The sequence below is a fragment of the Cavia porcellus genome, unplaced genomic scaffold (genome assembly GCF_034190915.1).
Source record: "Cavia porcellus strain 051 isolate PalLab524CR breed Dunkin Hartley unplaced genomic scaffold, mCavPor4.1 scaffold_2, whole genome shotgun sequence".
NCBI classification, from domain to species: domain Eukaryota; kingdom Metazoa; phylum Chordata; class Mammalia; order Rodentia; family Caviidae; genus Cavia; species Cavia porcellus.
In genome coordinates this window covers 77,928,941-77,947,747 of record NW_026947485.1, presented here as the reverse complement: position 1 = coordinate 77,947,747, position 18,807 = coordinate 77,928,941, and the positions used below count along the sequence as shown (strand labels likewise).

The 18,807-nt window shown below is 56.3% G+C and overlaps 1 protein-coding gene and 1 long non-coding RNA gene across 23 annotated transcripts in view; one reads left to right on the top strand and one right to left on the bottom strand.

The window, feature by feature from the left end:
• Nucleotides 1-18,807, top strand: part of Sh3pxd2a (SH3 and PX domains 2A) — a 197,209-nt gene that overhangs the window by 159,283 nt on the left and 19,119 nt on the right. For 9 of the 13 annotated variants that reach the window (XM_003474944.5, XM_063244642.1, XM_023567256.2 and 6 more), the window contains 3 exons: nt 10,555-10,668; nt 13,672-13,755; nt 18,188-18,305. In XM_003474944.5, the coding sequence (XP_003474992.1) occupies nt 10,555-10,668; nt 13,672-13,755; nt 18,188-18,305 (316 nt within the window). The remainder of the gene's footprint in view (nt 1-10,554; nt 10,669-13,671; nt 13,756-18,187; nt 18,306-18,807) is intronic. The other 4 variants (XM_003474945.5, XM_063244646.1, XM_063244644.1 and 1 more) reach the window with 1 other exon arrangement.
• LOC106028782 (uncharacterized) lies at nt 8,660-18,190 on the bottom strand. 10 transcript variants are annotated; one of them, XR_010046210.1, is made up of 3 exons: nt 14,334-18,190; nt 9,145-10,916; nt 8,660-8,859 (listed from the first exon to the last, which is right to left on the bottom strand). It is a non-coding gene; the product is annotated as an uncharacterized LOC106028782 (long non-coding RNA). The 10 variants fall into 10 exon arrangements; XR_010046212.1 differs by having other exon boundaries at nt 9,145-14,722; nt 15,245-18,190; XR_010046209.1 differs by having other exon boundaries at nt 9,145-14,586; nt 15,245-18,190.

Below are 18,807 nucleotides of genomic sequence, written 5' to 3'. Positions count from 1 at the left end.
AATTAATTACGTGAGATGTAACCGTATGCAGTATTTGATAATGAAGACAATTATGTTCTGGCTTAGGCATTTACTGTACCTCCTAGCTTACCGTGAAACAGTGTGTTATTATCCTTGCACAGCTCACTTTTGTCCTGCATGTGACACACCCACACCATGCAGGTGAGTGTGCGTGCACTTGAGGATGTTCGCATGACTGTGATGTTGTCTTAATGACCTGTTTCTTAGAACCTGTTCCCATCAGTCAGCATCAACTGAGAGAGAGAGAGAGAGAGAGAGAGAGAGAGAGAGAGAGAGAGAGATTTTGTTTTTAATATGAGCCACAGAGTATGTGGTTCAAGGATATGGCAAAAGAACCAAATGGGACACGGCTGTCTGAAGCTGGGGGTGTGCGGATCCCACCTGACAAAGCCCTTGGTTGAGATGCTCTGCTGGGAACCCTCTGTGGCCTGTGTGTCCCTGTCCTGCTCTGCCACGTGGCCCCCTCCTGGTGAGGCAGGGAAGCAATGGCCGTGTCTTTGGCTTTTCTGAGAGTCAGGGCTGCTTGGTAGGGAAGGATGCAGTGGAGGAGAAGCCAGCAGAGCACTGGGTTCTTTGGCGCACCTGTGCAGTGGAGAACTGGGGGGACAAACATCGAGCAGCTAGTGCTGGCCTCCTGCAAAGCAGGGAGTGAGCTGTGAGTGCCGTCCTACACATCAGACCCGGGCACCAGTCCCAGCACCCCGCCTCCCGCCAGGCGCTTGGTCCTCAGAGCTCCCTGCTCCTCCTCACTGCCAAAGGAGGGACCCACACTGACCACCTTGTCTGAGACTGTCAGTTCGTAACAGAAAACTTTGGCGTGAAGAATTTGGGCAGTAAATTTTATGATCACTGTGCTAAGCCTCATCCTGTCGTCTCCCCATGTAAGACTTAGCAGGATGTGAGATGTGACCTGTCATTATCATCTGCTCAGACCATTCCCTTTGGCTCCTGGTCCTGGCACAGCTTTTGCTAGATGAGAGGGTGCTACCAGCACAGCATCTCTGTCCTCATCATGGGCTGATTAAAACATCCAGAGGGACAGGCTCCCATCACATCTGCAGTGGACGTCAGCCCTCAGCCAAGAATCTCTCAGTGCATCCCGGGCACTGGGAGCTCACACATACTGAGGCCTGGACAGCTCTGCTGTGGTACGCTCTGAACCTGCCCAGCCGAGGGTCACTATTTCTCAGAACCCAGAGTGATCAGGCGCTGTCTCTTCCTGCTACACCCTCCCTCCAGTGCCTCTTGGATTAGTGAGGGGTCCCCTCCCTGGGCTCTCTGCATCCCTTGGGGAATCCATGTGGCTCATGGCCACAGCCAGCATTGAGTTTGCTGAGCTCTGAGCTAGAATTTTCCCTGAAAGTCAAGACCATGTCCATTTTGTATCCTCTAGTTTCATTCCCATCTGTCTCCGTGATTGCTGGTAGTAAGGGGAAGGTGCTTTTCCAGGTGGCCTTTTCTGGTGGCCAGCACTGAGAGCTGCCTTTCTGCCATGAATCCGCTTGCCCTCCTGTGGTCAGCAAGCGCTTCTCTGCCAAGCAGCCACTTTCAGGACTGCCCAGGAGCACCGCAGACCCCCGCCTGCCCTGTAGCTGCTCCTTGTTCAGCAGAGATATTTGCCTCTCCTTACTCCTGTTCCTTCCCTGGAACTGCAGGGTGCCATGCTGACTGCCTTCTGCATGCCCTTGGGAGTCCCACTCCTCTGGCTTATTTGAATGTCTCATTCTCCCTAGCCACTTCCCTCCTGCCATACACGTGGTTCACAATTAGGTTAGGATCTAATTCTTATGTCTTCTGTCCTTCAGAGGGGCCTTCTTCTTGAGAACTTGTCCACAGGCTTGCACCTCCGTGTAGAGCAGGGTAGGCAGAGGACGGTAACTCCACAATGGTGTCCTTCCTGTTCTTTCTCTCAGGAACACGTCCTGTGACATATCCTAGGCGTCCTGAGGCTGAGCTGTGTCCCTTTCCATCCTACCCTTGCTGGTACCGTGCCTCCACCCTAGCCTGTTCTTCCCTGTCCCCACCGGATTTGAGCTGCAGTTCCTTTTGAGCTCTTCTCTACCAACTGTCCCTGTCCCTTATTAGTCTGACCCCTGGCTGCCTGTGGTTCCCTCAGCAAGCATTGCATTGGCCACCACCACATCCCATGACCAGGACAGACAGGGCCGCCCATACACAAAGCAGTCTTAGCGGGGGATATACCCTGTTACAGTCATTCTCCTTGCCCCTGCACTGCTCTGTACCCCCTGCAGGAACCTCAGGCCATCTGGTGTTCCCCATCTGTCCCCAAACCCCACATGTGCAGAGCCCCAAACCAAACCACACATATTCAGTGGAGACCTTCCCGGCCATGGCTAAATGTCAGGGACACCTGTCTCTCTCTTCTGAGATTTGAGACTATCCCATCTCTTAGAACTCCTTAAAGCTGCTCCTTCCTTAGAATTCCTTGTGCCTTGCCCTTACAATTCGCCCTTTGCGATTCGCTGAGGATCAGGTACTCTCTGCGTACTTTCTGAGGACTGATTTGTGTGTACCTGTAGCAGTGCTGTGAGATGAGGGCACAGTCCGAGGCCCAGTACGCAGAAGAGGACACTGCGGTGACTGCCCTGACTGTCAGCTGAGGAGTGAGCCCAGGCAGCCTGGCCCAGGACCTCTTGCTTAAAATCCTTCCCATGCACTACCTGTCATCCTGGTGCAGGCCCCTGCTGACCTGCAAATTCGCACTAGTTTGCCCATGACCTTGGGCCTGCCTAGACCCACCAGAGCCCCTGGGCTTGGCTGGCCCCATTCCAGCTCTGGGCTCATCCCGCACAGTGGGCAGGCTGGAGTCCAGGCGGGAGAGGCAGCGGCAGCCAGCTCTCGCTGTATTCTTGCCATGGGCTCCACAGAGCCTTCCAGATGGTGACGTGGCAGCTGTGCTAATGGTCTTGGAATCCAGGCACCAAGGGAAGGTTCTGGGGCCCTGGTGGCCTCAGAGCCCCATCTGAGGAGAGGAAAGGGCCAGGACAGCAGAGCAGAGCAGGTGCCAGCAGCAGGACAGGTGAGCAGGTCAAGGGCAGGGGCAGCATGGGTGCACAGGGGTGCCGGGGGAGCCTCTCACCTACCCCAAAGTCCCTTCTGTTTTTTTTGGACCATGGCGCCACATGCTGGGAGCTGGAGTGTGTCTTGGCAGAAGGCTGCAGTGACAGAGCTTCTGACCGAAGAGGCCTGGCCAGGGAGCCCTGCCTTTGCTCTTCTTAAAGGCCCAGTGCATATGAGCCATCTGCGTTTCCGTTCCTCTAGCCCAGTGGCACCGAACCTGTGGCACACATGTTACTGTGGGCCATTTGTGTCACTGAAAGCTCTAAAAGGTTTGCCTTCACTGCTCTAACCCCTCAGGTCACAGAAAGGGGCCAGCCTGGGTCCAGGGTAGAAGCAGCCCTTTAGGGCTCAGCCACGTGCCAGCTGTACTGTGGCCAAGTGGGCAGTGCTGGTGCCATGTGCCGGGCCAAGCCCCTTCAATCCTGCTCCTCAGCATTTCCCCTCACCATTTGGCGCTCACCAGTCCTCACCCTGCTCCCTCTCCAGCCCTGCTCCCAGGAGAGAACATAGGGTTTCCTGGAAGCATTACACTTCTCTAGAAGACAAGGTCTGCACCAGAATGGAGGCATTGTGGGCCACAGGCCAGAGTGCTGGTTTGGGTTTTGGGAGGAAGGACTTCCAGACCCCCAGAACCCAAAGCATGAAGACCCTAGATGGCTCCCTAACTCATCCTCCCTATGGAGTTAGCGGCCAACTAGAAGAGATTGGTGTCAGGTCACCACAGAGGGACTGAGCAAGCCCTGGGGAGCACCAGAAGGTGCTGGGTCTCCCAGGCTCCAATGAGTCTCATGCTGTCTCCGTGCCCTCTGGATTTGCACTGAGAGCCTGCAGGCCAGGCATGAGGCACTGCCTCTGCTGGGGCCTCAGCAGCCAGTGCGGTGTGCCCTCCTTGGGGTGCGGGGACAGAGCTGAGGCTTGACATGTGCTGTCCACAGTGGTGGTGCTTCCTGTCTGCACAGCACCTGGGGCATTCCAGGTGCTCAGTGAATCCCTGCAGCACACAAAGCTCCCAGCTGTTGACTGTACTGTGTGTCCCTGATTTGGGCAGCCTGAAGGGGTGGGTAGCCAGTGAGTCTCAGGGCTGTGACTTGCCCCCAGCTGGGAAGTGGGGAGGCTGGGATCTAATTCTAGGTCCAGCCTATAAAAGGGCTAACAAGCACCCGTGGGCCCAGCCCCTGGTGAGCAGGGCCAGGAGGGAGGAGAGGACTGGGGCCTCCGGAGGACACATCTTACATCTGGAAAGACTGGGAGGATTTCAGAGGAAGAGGAAAAAGCAGGGGTCTCCCCTCCCCTGCTGCATGCTTTATCTTATACTGAGCAGTGACCTTGGAGGACTTTATTAACATCCTAATTGTGTGCAGCTGGCCTCCTGCTGGCCTAATGAGCTCATTATTTTCCCTCCTTAAGGAGGCCATTGTGGCCTAGTCACCCTGGGGACAGCAATGGACTGGGAGTGCCCATCACTTCCTGCCTCCCCCAGCCAGACCGCCCCTCTTGGAAAGGCTAAGGCCCCCAGCCGCTTCACTGTCTCTCCCCCAGCTCCTCCCTCCATCTCTCTTTCTCTAGTGTTCATTTTCTTTGGTCTCTGAGTCCCCACCGTTACCTCCCTTCATGCCAGCTTTGGGAGGCTCTAGTTGGAGTCTGTGCAGGTGACCATGCATGTGGATCAGCCAGCCGAGGGGGAGGCTGGGCCTATGAAGAGAGGGCCTCGGGTTCCTGGGTGGACTGGGGCTGGCTGTGCAGTATCCCTTCCCTACCTGGCCCTGAGCTGCTTAGCCCTCCTGATGAGCCCTTCTTTCTGTGGCCCCAGGCCCTTGTGAAGTGGTCCCTGAGACCCATCAAGCAAAGCCAGCTGCAAATGACAGGGGACATCACCACTCCCTCTGGGCATTGGCCTCCTGGGAAGGGTTGGGTCCTGGCCTCTCACCCTGCAGAAGCATTGGCCAGGTAGAGGGAGAGGTGAGCATGACACAGCTTACAGGGCATTGGCCAGTTTGTTTCACCCAAGTGACCTCACCATCCTGTGCTCAGCCTGGAGACAGACCCCGCCTGCAAGTCAGATATCCTTTGCCCAAGCTCTTTGGATGGACAGTTTCCCAGCCAAGGGCCTGGATCCAGGATGCACACCTCAGGGGAAAGGCCTGCCCAAGCAAGGGCCTGGCAGGCCACACAGGCAGAGTTGCCAGCCTGGGCTAGGGGCATGTGCTTTTTAAAGATCATCCCAGCCAGCCAGCACCCTTTGGGGTCCCCACCATGTCCTGCTTCCACCAGCTTCACTGCCTCATCCCCTAGGCTGCTCCCTTTCCTCCTGGAAGCCAGCTAAGCTCTCAGAAGGATACCAGGTATCTGTCTGCCAGAGAACAGCTGCCCACATAGACACAAGCATGGTCACTTCCTCAGTCCAGGGTCATGGATTTCCTCTCCCAGGAAAGGAGGCCTGAGGGATGGAAGGGGAAGTCGGGTTAGCAGGGTCAGATTGGATCATGGACAGGCATGAGGTCACTGAGCTGCTTCCAGGTGGCTGTGATTCTGCCTTCAGTCAAGTGCACAGCTGCCATTCAGACCTGCGTGTCATTCCTTATCCCATCCAATCCATACACCATCCTTCGTGGTAGATGATATGCTTCCATTTCATAGATAAGCAGACTGAGGCTCAGAAAGGTTAAGGCACTTTCCTGAGGCCACACCACAAGATGCTCAGACAGAGATCTTTGGCTCCTGGTACCCATGGACACTCAAAGACACTCAGAGCAGCAGCACCTCTGCTCGAAGCACGCACGCACGTACACATGCTCAGAGGCATCGGCATCTCCTCTCAGACAGGAACATGTGTGAGCTACCAGGATTCCAGCACATGCATTCCCACGGAGTCACCTTTACACTTGTGCTTGCAGCAGACATGCACCACGCTGCTCTGGCAGTGGCTGAGAGGGATCTAGGCCAGCCTGGCCGGGATGGAGAGCCAGGCTTTTTCATCTGTGAAGTGGGAGGGATGGTAATGACATTATTTCACAAGATCCTTGAAGAATGAATAAAGTAATATATGTCAAGCTGAGAGACTGAGATGCTACACTTCTTGGTGTCCTGTATGTGTTACATGCACACACAGGACTAGCTTCATCCTCATGTGTGCATGTGCCCATCCACACACAGACTTGTGCACACTCACAGCTCACTCCACCATACTCAGACACATACGCCAGCCCACCCCCAAATCCAGCACACCCATGCACATCAGACTCTGGAGCAGGTGCGTGCATTGGAGAGGAGCCTGGAAACCTGGAGCCTGTGTCCTCTTAGCCAGCCACACTCAGGACTTAAGATTGTGTGTGCTCTTCCAGGAGAGCAGTGACTTTGGCCAGGAGCCCAGGTGGCAGCAGTTGACACCTGAGCCATTGGCATCGGGGTGAGCCTTGTCGGTAGCTGTGGAGAGCAGGCCCAGGAAATCTAAATCAAACTCATGACCTCACGTTTGCCAAGCAGGTGCTGTACCACTGAGCTAAACCCCAGCCCCAGGGAGCCTTTCCAGGAAGCCCTTCTGCATGTGCATGCCCACTCGCCCACAGCCACACTGATGACACGCTTTTCCACATCCAGGTTCTCTGGCACCAAGAGGAACCTGAGACTGGTGGCTGTGTAGCTCAGCTCTGCAAGTGTTTGGGCTAGAGCAGAAGCCCCAACTTGTGCTCCCCAACAGGGTTGGGAGGGCCCACCAGACCATGAGATAGTGACACTCGCAGGGCCACACCAGAGGATCGGCACCTAAGCTGTTGTCCCAGTGAGAGGAATGTCCCATCAGCAAGGCATGCAGCCAGGTGCCTTGGAAGCCATGGCACCGTGGATTTTGAAGCAGAAAGGACTCAGACAGCCCCTCCCCCCATCTAGGGAGCAAGGAGACGGTGCTAGGTGAGCATGGTGCTGATTTGTCTTTGGTGCACCTCTGTCCTTGCTCACCCTGAGCGGGTGTTTGCTCAGAAGAGGTAGAATCAAGGGGCTGGGGATTTAGCTCAGCGGCATAAGCACCTGCCTTGCAAGCAGGCAAAAGTGAGTTCGATCCCTGGTACCGATAAAAAAGGAAAAAGACAAAAAAAAAAAAAAAGAGGTAGAATCAGAGGAAGGGCCAGGCCTGCCCTGCCCAGAAGTGCCTGCTGTCCACCAGTACAGATTCATCCTCCACTCTGCATCTGGCTGCTGAGAAGTAGGGACTAGCTATGCATGGAAGGGTTCCCACAAGAGAAGGGGAGAGGCACCCAAACCCTGGGATCCTAAGGCCTTCTATACAGGAAGAAAGATCAATGCAGAAGGGAAAGAGTGACAGCAAGAGGACAGCAGACTGGAGGACTTCTCTCATAGCAGTTAAGACACACAAGTCTGAGTAAGACAGGTGGAGAAAATTTCCCAGGGAAGCAGGGTTTGAGTCTCATACAAAAGTAACCTCCTCCCTGGCCTCCCTAAAAGCCTTTCTTGCCCACAGAGAGAGCTTGCCTGCCTAGCTTCTACTGGGGCTGACTTTGGAGCCCAAGTCCACATAAAGATAGCCACCCAGCCTTGGGCTCACACAAGACCAGGGAGGACGCGGTCTCCCAGAGTAGACAAACAGGGATAGGGAGGCTGGTGTTGGACATTTGCTTGGTGTAGAAAAAGAAGCTCTTTGTGAAGGGATCTTAGCCAATACTCAACAAGACCTATGCTTCCAAACCGTGCTGTTCATCAAAGCACATCTAACTGTATCCAATGATGATGAAACCCCTGGCCTCAGCCCAGACCTACCCTGGAAAAACCTGCTTCCAGGAAGAAAGACTCCCCTCTGAGGCCAGGCCTTCTGGGCACTTCCATGACCTAACAGATCTTGGCTTGGCTCCAGGGCATGCACCTTAGGAGGTAACTTTGGAGAGAATCTGCAGTTGAATGCCAGGCGTAGTGTTGCACTTCTGTAAATCTAGCACTTGGGAAACTAGTGCTAGAGGCAGGAGGATCCTAGCAAGTTCGAGGCTGCATAATGAGCTCAAGCCTGAACTACATAGCAAGTCCCTGTCTCAAGAAAAAAAAAAGCTGGGGATGAAGGAGCCACTGCTAAGCTGTCTTTAGAACAAACCTGGCTCTGAGAAATTCTCTGAGTGGTCCAGCTCTCAAGCACCTCATGAAAGTCATCTCAGGTTGGGAACTATGACAAGGGATCTTTGAGCTTAAGGGGTTTTCCTGATGAGCAAGATTTGGCAATTGACTCCAGAAGGACTTAGGGAACTCGGTGCACAGCTGCTAAGGTGTGATAGCAAGTACTTTGTTGACGTTTGTGCTCCACACTTGTCTCAGGTGGGGGCTTCAGTCACCATGTTTGATGAGTGTTGGTTAGGGCTGATAGAGGAAGACTCTGACTTGGAATGATTACATCCTAGCTCCTGTTCAGCTAAACAGTAGCAGAAGCTCTGTGGCTCATTGCAACCAAGCAGTCCAGCGAGGTCCTCTGGCTTTGCCACAGTAGGACTAGGGGCTCTGAAGAGGTCTGTCAGGACCAGCTCCCTCCCCACTGATAAGATTATATCCAAAAGATGAGAAGTATAAAACAAAAGAGGCCTTTATTCTGAGAACATGGAGAGAGAAAACCAAAACCCCCTGACCGCTGGAGTCCGGCTTTCTCTCTGGCGGACACGTGGCGTGGCGGTTATGTAAGTAGCCTCGGTTTGGGGTGGAACCTAAAGGGGCATCAAAGATGCACGGGTAGCCCATTGGTCTTGATTTGGCGCCATAGGTAAATTCCTAGAGGGCGGGGAAGATGGAGTCACAGGTAAATTCCTAGGGGTGGGGGAGATAGGAGCTCCTTGGTTCCGCCTCTAAGGCTTCACCAGCTACAGTGTCCTGTCTGGGCCAAAACTCTTTCACCCACCCCATGTCTTCCCCACCAGCTTGGTTCTCTTAACTCCCAGGCTGTGTCTCCACCCACCTCCCATAACTCCTGCCTCATGGGACTGAGAGCTCAGGTCATCAAAGCACTTGCTTTGGTTCCTGGAAAAACCCTTGAATGGCCATGCTTGAGTCACACACCTGTCCCCAGGGCACTGCAGCATCCAAAGTGACAGGTCCAGCAGGAGATGTTGGCTAGGTGTGCCCACTTCGTGTTCAAGGAAGCTGGGGCCTGTGGTGCAAGTCCAGTGAGTTGGGGCATTTTGTGCCATGAGTCTGAAGGAACAGCTGGGATTGTACCTCCTGGCAGAGACTGCTAGAGTTCCTGGGAATGCTCCTCCAGAGGCTGAGGGAGGAGGCACCCAAGTAGATTCCCTTGCAAAGTCCATTGCCCTCTGGCTGCCTTGGGGGCTCCAGCAACCAAGGCACAGGACCTGGGCTTCAGGGAAGATGGCAGGGAGCTCATCCGCCCTCTCCATGGCCCCAGGTGTGACAGGGTCAGAGGATGCAAAGGCTGTGGGTCACAGGAAGGGATGAAGGTGACCCACACAGCTTGCATAGTATTTCCCTGGCCTAATTCCAGCCGGGGGCAGAGTGGGGGGGGGCACCCCAAGCCAAGTGCGTAGGAGCAGCCACAATGCTCCCTGCCACCCTTCATTGCTCTTCCTTTCCTAGGCAGCCTTGGCTTCTGCTTTTGCTAGCCATCTCCACAGAGAATGGCAGAGAAACTGCCACCCATACCATCACAGACAGAGCCTTAGTACCCCTTGAGCGATTTGTGGCACTCAGGGTCCTCTTGGTTAAAGAGAGAGGGGCAGCGAGACCTCCTTTGACATCAGTGAGCAGTGGTCCTGTGGCCTTCTGCCCAGTGGCTGGCAGCGTCAGGAATGGCCTCTTCTGTCAGTCTGAATGTCAAAGCTCTTGAGCACAGGCAGAGGTCAGTGGGAGCTCCTAGGGGCCCAGGACCACCTCCTCTAGCCTGACCTTGGCCCAAATTAAGCCATGATAGTGCTAATCCCAAAGGGTGCTTAATGTGCATTCTGACCTTGTCAGTTCCTAGGAATATGAGCCACCCAAAAGTTGATTGAGGGCAGGTGTCTGCCCCCAGAGTCAGTGTCCACATACTGTCATGGAAATGGCACCACCCTTCAGGGGCAGCCAGGATCAGCTGAGGAGGACTATGCTGACCTGGGTCTGGGCACCTGGGAGAGCCACAGCGGCCACACCAGGGAACCTGGCAGGCTGACAGGCCCTGGGTGGCCTGCACAAGGTGTGGCTTTTCACTTGTAGGATGTACCATTGTTCCCACTTCTTTTTTCATGGAACGTGTCAGAACGAAGGGCAGCTGGTGAGGCCCTCTTCTTGGGCATGTGTTGGCCTTTCCTGCCCGAGGCTGGACGCAGGCTCCCAAGGCTGGCCGTGCGTGAGCTGGGTATGTGCCAGGCATCCATGCAACCTGGCACCATACCCTGTCCCTGGGCCCCGCTTGTCTCCTTGTCCTCCAGCATCCTGCACTCTCTTAGGGCCTGTCTTCTTTTGTCCCCTCTGCAGGCTGGTGGTTCGTGAGCACCTCTGAGGAGCAGGGCTGGGTCCCTGCCACCTACCTGGAGGCCCAGAACGGCACTCGGGATGACTCAGACATCAACACCCCCAAGGCCGGGGAAGGTAAGGGCCTTCAGAGTAGGAGTGGGGTAGGAAAGCTGGGGTGGGCTCCACCCCTTCCTGAGGCAGTGCTCCCACTCTTCTTCTTCAAAAACACCTGACCCTCCAGGGTGAGCTGGGTCACCCCTTCCTTTGGGACCCTACCTCACTGAGGCTGGCCCACCAACTCCTCACGCCTACCGTTGCTGGCTCCAACATGGGGCTAACAACCAAGGAAATTCTCTTGCGGTGTGGACCATTGACTTTGGCACCTGGGAGACAGGGTGGAGAACACAGTGTTAGGCCTGGACTCCTGGAACACTCCTCCCTGGAAGTCTTGGGCTCCTCTCAGGGACCCACTGAGGCAGGGCTCAGAGACTGAGATTGGCCCAGGCCCTACCCAGTTCTCAGCCCTCATGTAGCCCCGGCTCTGTGAGGTGCTCCTGGGTCCTTCTCCCCAGGCTAGTGCAGTCTGTAGACCCTACCCCAGCAAGGCTGCCTGTGCCCAGGAGGCTGAGCCATGCGGGTTCCCAGCTACATGCTCCTAAGGCCTTTGAACCTCCTAGGGCCTGGCAGCAGGGACTCGTCCCCTAATGGCCAGCAGGGACGGTTCAGGTGGGTGCGTCTGAGGGATGGATGGCAGGATGGAGGCCTGCCACCAGAGCTCAGACCTCCTCCAGGCTGCTCCTCTGTCCCTCTCTTGCTGCCCAGTCCAAAATAAGCAGCTCCTTGTATGCTGGCTCTCTGGCTGGGGCCTCGGCCCTGCCTATCCTCCTGGGTCAGCGTTTTGTTTCAGCCCTGATCCAAGCCAGGCCTCTGCAGTGCAAGTTACCTGTTATAGGTCTCCCAGGACTGGGCTTCACTGGAAGGGCTCCCAGTGTCTTCCCTGAGCCCCACCCTGTTCCCACCACACCCCTGCCACAGTGGATAGCTGTGGCCCTGAGCTGGCCTGCTCTAGTTTCCCTGCAGTCCTAGAGTCTCATCTATCTGAGTTCACGTTCAGAGGTGCTGGATCAGGGCTCTAGATCCCCTCTTGGCCCCCTGGGAGGACAGTTTTAGTCCCTGCATTTCTAGCTGCAGGGCCTGAGGCTTCCAAACAGGCAGTGCCTGTTCTATCCAGCTTGGGCCCTGGGCCTCCACACCTTCCAAAGCACCGGCTCATCAGCAAGAGGGGTCACATGAGGACTCACTCTAGGAGAACGTGTGGCTGCAAAGGCTGCACCAGGAAGGGCAGGACAGGGCAGAGGGGTCACGCAGATGGCGCAGGCTGTGGCCCTGAAGCTAAGACATATGGGCGGCAGCAAGGTGTGGAGGACCTTGACCTCAATATTGTACAAATCAGGCAGAGCCAGCGCAGAGTCCTCTGCTCGGAAAGTGTACACACGCACATGTACACATCCTCCAGGGACTCCTCTTCCAGGGATTCTGACAGGGCCTGTGTGCCAGCTTCTGTGGCCGCTTGTGATTCCACTGCCTCTTCCTAGGTTTCTCCTGTGCAGATCTACAGGAGGGCTCAGGGTGGGCCTCCCAGAGCCAAGGCACAGGCCACTGTGCTGTGTCCTCTGTTCTCCACACCTACAGCCTCCTGGTTGATGTGATTCAGAGGGTTTCTTGGCACCCCAGGCCTCTGTTTCCCCATCTGTGTGATGGGACTAGGGCAGTCACAAAGGCCTTCCAGGAAGCTCGGGTGAGATGTTTGTAAATGGTTCACACTAAACCAGGTAGGTAGGGGGTAAAGGTCAGTTACTAGGAGGGTTACCATGAGGGGAGTTACCCTCCCCCTGCTCCCCGCATCACCCAGCCTCACCTAGGAGGCCTCACCCTAATCAGTGTCCCCAGATCCTTTCAGCCCCTTGTGTTGGCCCATACCAGGGAAAGAAGTGTCACTCTATGACAGATGAGGTCACAGGCTTCTCAGGGTGTTCTGGCAGTGGGCTGGTCTAGTATTACACCTCCTGGCCTGTTGTCCAGGTCGCCTCTCAGAATGGACAGGTCACACAGGCCACCATCCTCTCTGAGAGAGCAGACTTCCCAGAAGGCTTTGTGGGGTTGGTCCAAGTTTGCCTGGACAGTTTCACTTTTCGTTCTAACCACCAGCCTCTCCCTCTTCCAGGCTGGGACAGCTGGGCAGCCTCCTTCTATGGTGCCCAGAGGTGGGACCAGCTGGCACCTCAGAGTTCAGTGTCCTTTCTCCCTGAGAATCCTGGAGGACAACAGGTCATCCCATGCTAGCACCTAGGCACAGGGGCCCTCAGGGGCTTGTGGCAACCAGTGGACCAGTGCAGGGCCTGCCTAGGGAGCACAGTCAAAGCAAGGGGGTCTCAGGAACCGAGCAGCTGACAGCATGGCCTCTGCTGTCGGAGACGGCAGGCAGGAACGCAGGGTGGCTGTGCCATCCGCCTGTGTATATTTCACCCAGCAGCCCTGCCCTTGGCCAGTGCCACGCACTGGGGATACAGAGACAGCAGGCAAAGTCCTGATCCCCCACAGGTGGCATTCCCGAGTGGGGACAGGTGGGAAAGCAAAGCTGTGGGCCAGTGAGGAGGGGCCCGGGGTTCTCCTGGACACATGCGTTCTTGCCCGTGTGATGCCTGGCCCATGGTGGCGAATTCACACGCATGAGTGAGCGAGTGGATGCCAGCCTGGCTGCCTGGGGCTCCAGGCACTTCTGCAGATGGGCATCATCCCGGACCTGGGGAAGTAGTGACCCTTCCACCCTGCAGGGCTGTGGCTACAGCCAGGGTTAGGGCTGCCGTGAGGACCCTTCCTGTTCCTAAGGTACTGACATCCTGAACTCTTTAGCTCCCTTCTAGATGTGGGCTGTAAGCTGAAGTTTGAATTTTTCCCACATGCTGATCACCTGTGCCCATCCCACTGGATGTGCCACTCAGCCGGACTGGCTGCTGGGCAGTGGACAGTTCCCTTCCCATCTCCCCCTTCCTCCATTCGCCCCCATCTCATCCTCATCTCCATTTTCTCCGCCGGTTCATGTCGGCTGCGTGCACCATCAACCACCTCCCACGCCAGTGTCCAAGAGACGCAAGGCCTATCAGCGGCGCCTGGATCGCCGATGGACCCTGGGCGGAATGGTCAACAGGCAGCACAGCCGAGGTGACCGTGGCCACCTGCTTCTTGCCCCACCACTGCTGCCCATCTCCTACTAACAGCTCCCTCTGCTCTCTGCCCGCTCTGCCTGGGGCCTCCAGACTCACCAAGGCTCACAGCCAGGCTTTCCTATCACCTGCTGCCACTGGGCCTGGGGCAGGGGCCTTGCTTGGGACTTGGGGTGGCACCAGGGCGGCTCTAGCTCACTAATGTCCTGGGAGTAGAGGTCTTGGGCCTTAGGACACAATTGCGGGTCCACCAGAAAGGAAGATGGTCCTGAGGACAGGGAAGCAGGGCAACCTTGTGGTCTCTAAGGTAGGTCACCTTTGCTCTGGACACTACAGATCACTACAAAACCTCTGTCTCTGTCAGCATCCTACTCCATCCTGGCAGCTGCTTGAGAATTGAGTAAAAAGAAGGAACCACCCACACTGTCCTCCCTCAGCCAGCTGCACTCAGACCAGGAAGGGCAGCCCCAGCCAGATAAAACCTGGAGGCCAGCCCCAGCCTGGCACTGGAACATAGTCCCAACCTGCATTGATAAGGGCTCAGGCCCTGCTACAGCGCTGGCCTTCAGAACTTACAGAAGGGCTGAACTGAGAGGATTCCAGGGAGGCCGCAGGCCAATGCTGGAGCAGAGGTCTTGCTGGCCTAGAGCTTCCCAACATCCAGGAACTTGCAGGGTGAGAGACAGGAGGCTGCGAGATGCCCCTGGAAACATCTGCGGCACCCCTGTCGTGGACCAGTGGGTGACCAGTTTCCCCTGTCCCACGAGAGCTCCTTGTGGTGAGAACACAGTTGGAACCAGCTTGACAACCCCACGAGGGTCCGGCCTTCCTGGAACACAGAGATGCTGCTCACCCCCGTTTGTTTCCAGATGACAGTGAGAACACATTTCAGGCCTGCGGCAGCAGAAACTAGAACTCCTGGGTGGCCACAGGCTCAGTTCTGGCCAGGAGAAGCCCAGCTTGTCCTGCAGGGCAGAGGGCCAACTATGAAGGGCAGCAGGCCAAATGTAAAGCAAAGGCCATCCTAAAGCCAGAAGGGAAGAGCAGTGCTGTTGGGAGGCAGGGCCAGGCTGGGAAGGAGGAGGCCTGGATTTGCACAGGAGAGACTCAGGTTTGTCCTGTCCTACCTGCTGAGCCCATTTTCAACCACTGCCTCAAGCACAGACACACAGTGTGTAGACTTCCGCAGCAACACTCACAAGTCCACACACACTGTCCCGCGTGCCCCATACACACAGGCAGTGTTTTCCCAGACATAGCCCCACCTCCATGCACAGCTCTGCAGTCACCCAGACAAGAGGACATCCAAGCCCAGGATGTCCACTCCTTTCTCTCTGTTGAGTAAGAGACCCAGGAGCATGATTTCCCAGCATTGGCCCTAGAGGCCACGTGAAGTCGGGCAGCTAGGGACAGCATGCGAAGAGCTGGCTGAAGCACCACACTGCTGACACAGAGCTGGGGCAGTAGGCAGCGGGTCACCAACTGACCTGACAGGAGATGGCAGTGCTTTCCGGAGCCTCCACCCCAGTGCCGGTGCCCCAGCCACCTCGGCCTTTGTCATATGGTCTGTGTGTGTCTATCTCTCTGTCTGTCTCTCTTCTCTGGGGGAGGGTGAGTTATGGAAGCCAGGGAAGGAACAGAGAGACTGCTGACAGAGGGGAAAGTGTTTGGAAAGAGGAAGTGCTGTGGTTTGGAGACCAGGCTAGGCCGCCTGCCCACAGCCCTGGCCGGTCCTCCCCAGGCAGACACCAGGGCTTCCCAGAGGCCCCGAGAGCCCTGAGCGCACAGCTTCCTTCTCTCACCGTGTGCCCCAAGACCCAGGCCCACCTGGGCCATTCAGCTGCCATGGAGGCCCCTGCACCCTGGGCATGCTGCATCCAGACCTCCCCAAACCCCATAGGGACTGTGGCCCTTGTCCAGTGGAGGGTCTGTCCCTGCTCATCCCTCACCTCTCCCATGACCTGGGAGAGCTGAGCCCCATGTGGCCATGTCCACACTTCTATCGTGCAAGCTGACCAGAGCAGAAAGTTGAGTGCCCAAAGAGAAAGTGGAAAGAGGCGACCTGACTACCCAGCCATGCTAAGGACCAGGGCCCTCAATTCTCTTTCCTTGGAACCCCCACAGCGAGTGAGGCCGGACAGCACACTTACCAGTGCCCAGAAACTTCCAGAGAATATGGTCGCCAAGGCCCAGATCCCCAGGAACTTCGGCAGGAGTGATTCAGCTTTTCCGGCCAGAACCAATATCCATGGTTCTGCCCATGCCACCCCAGAGGTCAGAGTAAGCTGGAATCCCATGCTGGTGGGACTCTGTTCTCCGAATGCCCCCTGAGACCTCCCTGTGGGCACGCCTGGCTGTGCCCACACGGGATGGTCCAGGCGCTATTCTGGGCCAGGAGGCAGGGCCCTCTGATCTTCCTCCAGGGAGGACTGTCGTTTTCTTCCGCAAGAGCAACCTTGCCTAGGAAAAGTGTAACGATGGCTTCCTGCATGAACCACAGGCTTTTAAAAATAGCTGCAGTGAACAAAGGCAAAATGTAGACCACAGGCCTGGCTTCCCCAGGCCTGGCGCTGCCCCTCTGGCTGCAGCCTGGGCCAGACTTCACTGTGCCCCACTGGAAAATGGAGCAAGACCTGGAGTAGGCAGGATAGCAGAGTGCTGGCCGGGAGGAGCACAGAGCGTCTCCAAGCCCGAGTCAGGATCTGGCTGGGCAGCGTTCTCAGGCAGCTGGGCAGCTATCCTGCTCGGGACTGCAGTGTAATCTAAAGGCCCTAGGAGGAACCCCCGGGCCATGCTGAGAAAGGCTGGCTGTGTGGGGGAGTATGCTGAGAAGTTGGGGCCCCCACCACCCTCACCTACCTTTTGGTTTTTGGCAGCATTTCGGGCGGGGCTGATGGCCCTTCTGTTCTATCCTGAAGTCTGGCAGGACAGCTGCCTCCAAAAGCAAGCCACTGTCCCAGCCCAGAACAGGGCTGAAGACAGTACCTTAGCAATCCAGAGAAGAATGAACAGACGAACCCCCATAACCGTAGCCGCAGCAGACTGCAGACTGGGTCCTGCTGAGGAGCCTGGGGGTGATTGTCAGGCCGGGAGTTGGGAGAAGCAGGCTGCTGAGAGCAAGCCTCCTACTTTGTGCTCTCAAGGAGCTTCCAGCCCCAGCACCTCACCCTGCCCCTCCCAGTCCCGCCTTCCTCTTTCTGATGCCATCCTTGGCCTCTGCTCCTCTCACCCCTGCACTGTCTCAGCCTCCTAGGAGGACAGCAAGGTTCCCAGTGACCCTCCCAAGGGCATTCCTGGATTGGCAATTCTTTCTTCTCTATCCCTGCTTTTTTCTTGTTCTCCCAAAAGGGTGAGTGGACCCGGAGCTGCCCTCTGAGCAGAGTCACCCAATAGGCAGAATGTCCTTCACTGGCCAGGTGTGGGCTGTCCCCAGGACAGAAGGGGACCCCAGTAGACATAGCAGCCTGAGTAGAGGCACTAGAAGGAGTTGAAGGAAGCCAAAGAGGTGCCAAGTAGCCCAGCTTCGCACACCTGACCCCTTCCTGAGCTCTTCCTGAGGCGCCCTTTTCCCTGTGCCTTGGGAAGACTTCCAACAGGATCCTAAAGTCACAGTGTAGTAAAATCCTGTCTCAAAAAAGATCAGGGTGCAGTTACTGAGGGCATTTGCCTAGCATGCCTGAGACCCTGGGTTCATTCCCCAGTGTTTAAAACAAAGCCATACCCAGGAGAGTAGCACAGGCAGATCTGCAGGAGACCCGGCACCAGGGGCAGATGTCTGAGTATACACAACTCTAGGAGATACAGGGAACAGGTGCCTGGATGCCTGACTACCTGGTGACATCCACCTGCCTGGAGAGGGGGGTCAGTGTGACAGTTCCACACACGGCTTTGGCCATGGGAATTTCATCTTCACCACTCCTGCTGAACTAGGCTTTTGTGTAACCCACTTGAAGAAATAATGTGTTACTATAGGGACAGGGAGGCTCCCCTAGAGCTAAGGGGAAGTCAGACCAAGAAGGAATTTGAGGGGTTAAAGTAGGAGCAGAGCCAGGAGAGTGCATGAGGGACAGAGTGAAGCCCAGCCACATTCAGAAGAGGGTATGGGGGAGCCCGAGACCTCCAGGCGGTACCTAGGACAGATCTCAGACTGGCTCGAACCAGCCCCACCTGGGTGCTAGACCCTGGTAGCCTGGCTGGGAGAGCTAACTTCATGCTCTCCAGAGCTTTGCCACGCAACCTGGGGTCCTGGCGGGGTTGATCTCATGATCTCTCCCTTGCCAACCCTGAGGCCTGTTCCTTCTCTGGAGACACAGATTGACCTAGGGCACCTTAGCAAGCAGCTGAGCAAAGCCAACGAGGACAGGAGCAGCAGGGTCTCCACCTCAACCTCAAGTAATTTTTGCTTTCTTGCTTCCCACCACCGCCCTCAGAAGAGAAGTACATCACTGTGCAGCCCTACACCAGCCAGAGCAAGGATGAGATTGGCTTTGAGAAGGGCGTCACTGTGGAGGTGATCCGGAAGAACCTGGAGGGCTGGTGGTACATCAGGTAAGAAGAGCCCTGGCATGCGCCTGGTGGCAGGTAGTGCTGATGTCAGCTGTGCCCCAGCTCTGCATGGCTGAGAAGCTCAGCCAGGGGGCGCTCACTTCACATTAGGTTTTCTGGACTGGGAAACGAAAGCCCAGCATAGGGCCTCAGCTCTGCTCACAGGCCGCAGTGCAGTCCCTTCCTGCATCTGCCAAAGTTCCAAAAATCTACCCTTGGTGTTCTGCCTCCAGCCTTGGCTGCCTGGCCTGCAGCACAGTTTGGGGCCCAGAGTGGTGGCATCTATAGGCCTTGCTGAGGTCCCAGTAGATGGCCTTTGCAGCCCACCTCTCAGCACTCAGGAGCCTAGGTGTGGGCTCTGGAATGCATGTCCCTGGTGGGTGTGGCTTTTACCCTCCCGAGCTGATTTTGAGGCCTGAGTCAAGTCCAGCCCAGAGTACAATGGTCCCACACTTCCCTGGCACACTCTGCTCACAGGGTGGGCCTAGCCACACCGCAGTGTGGG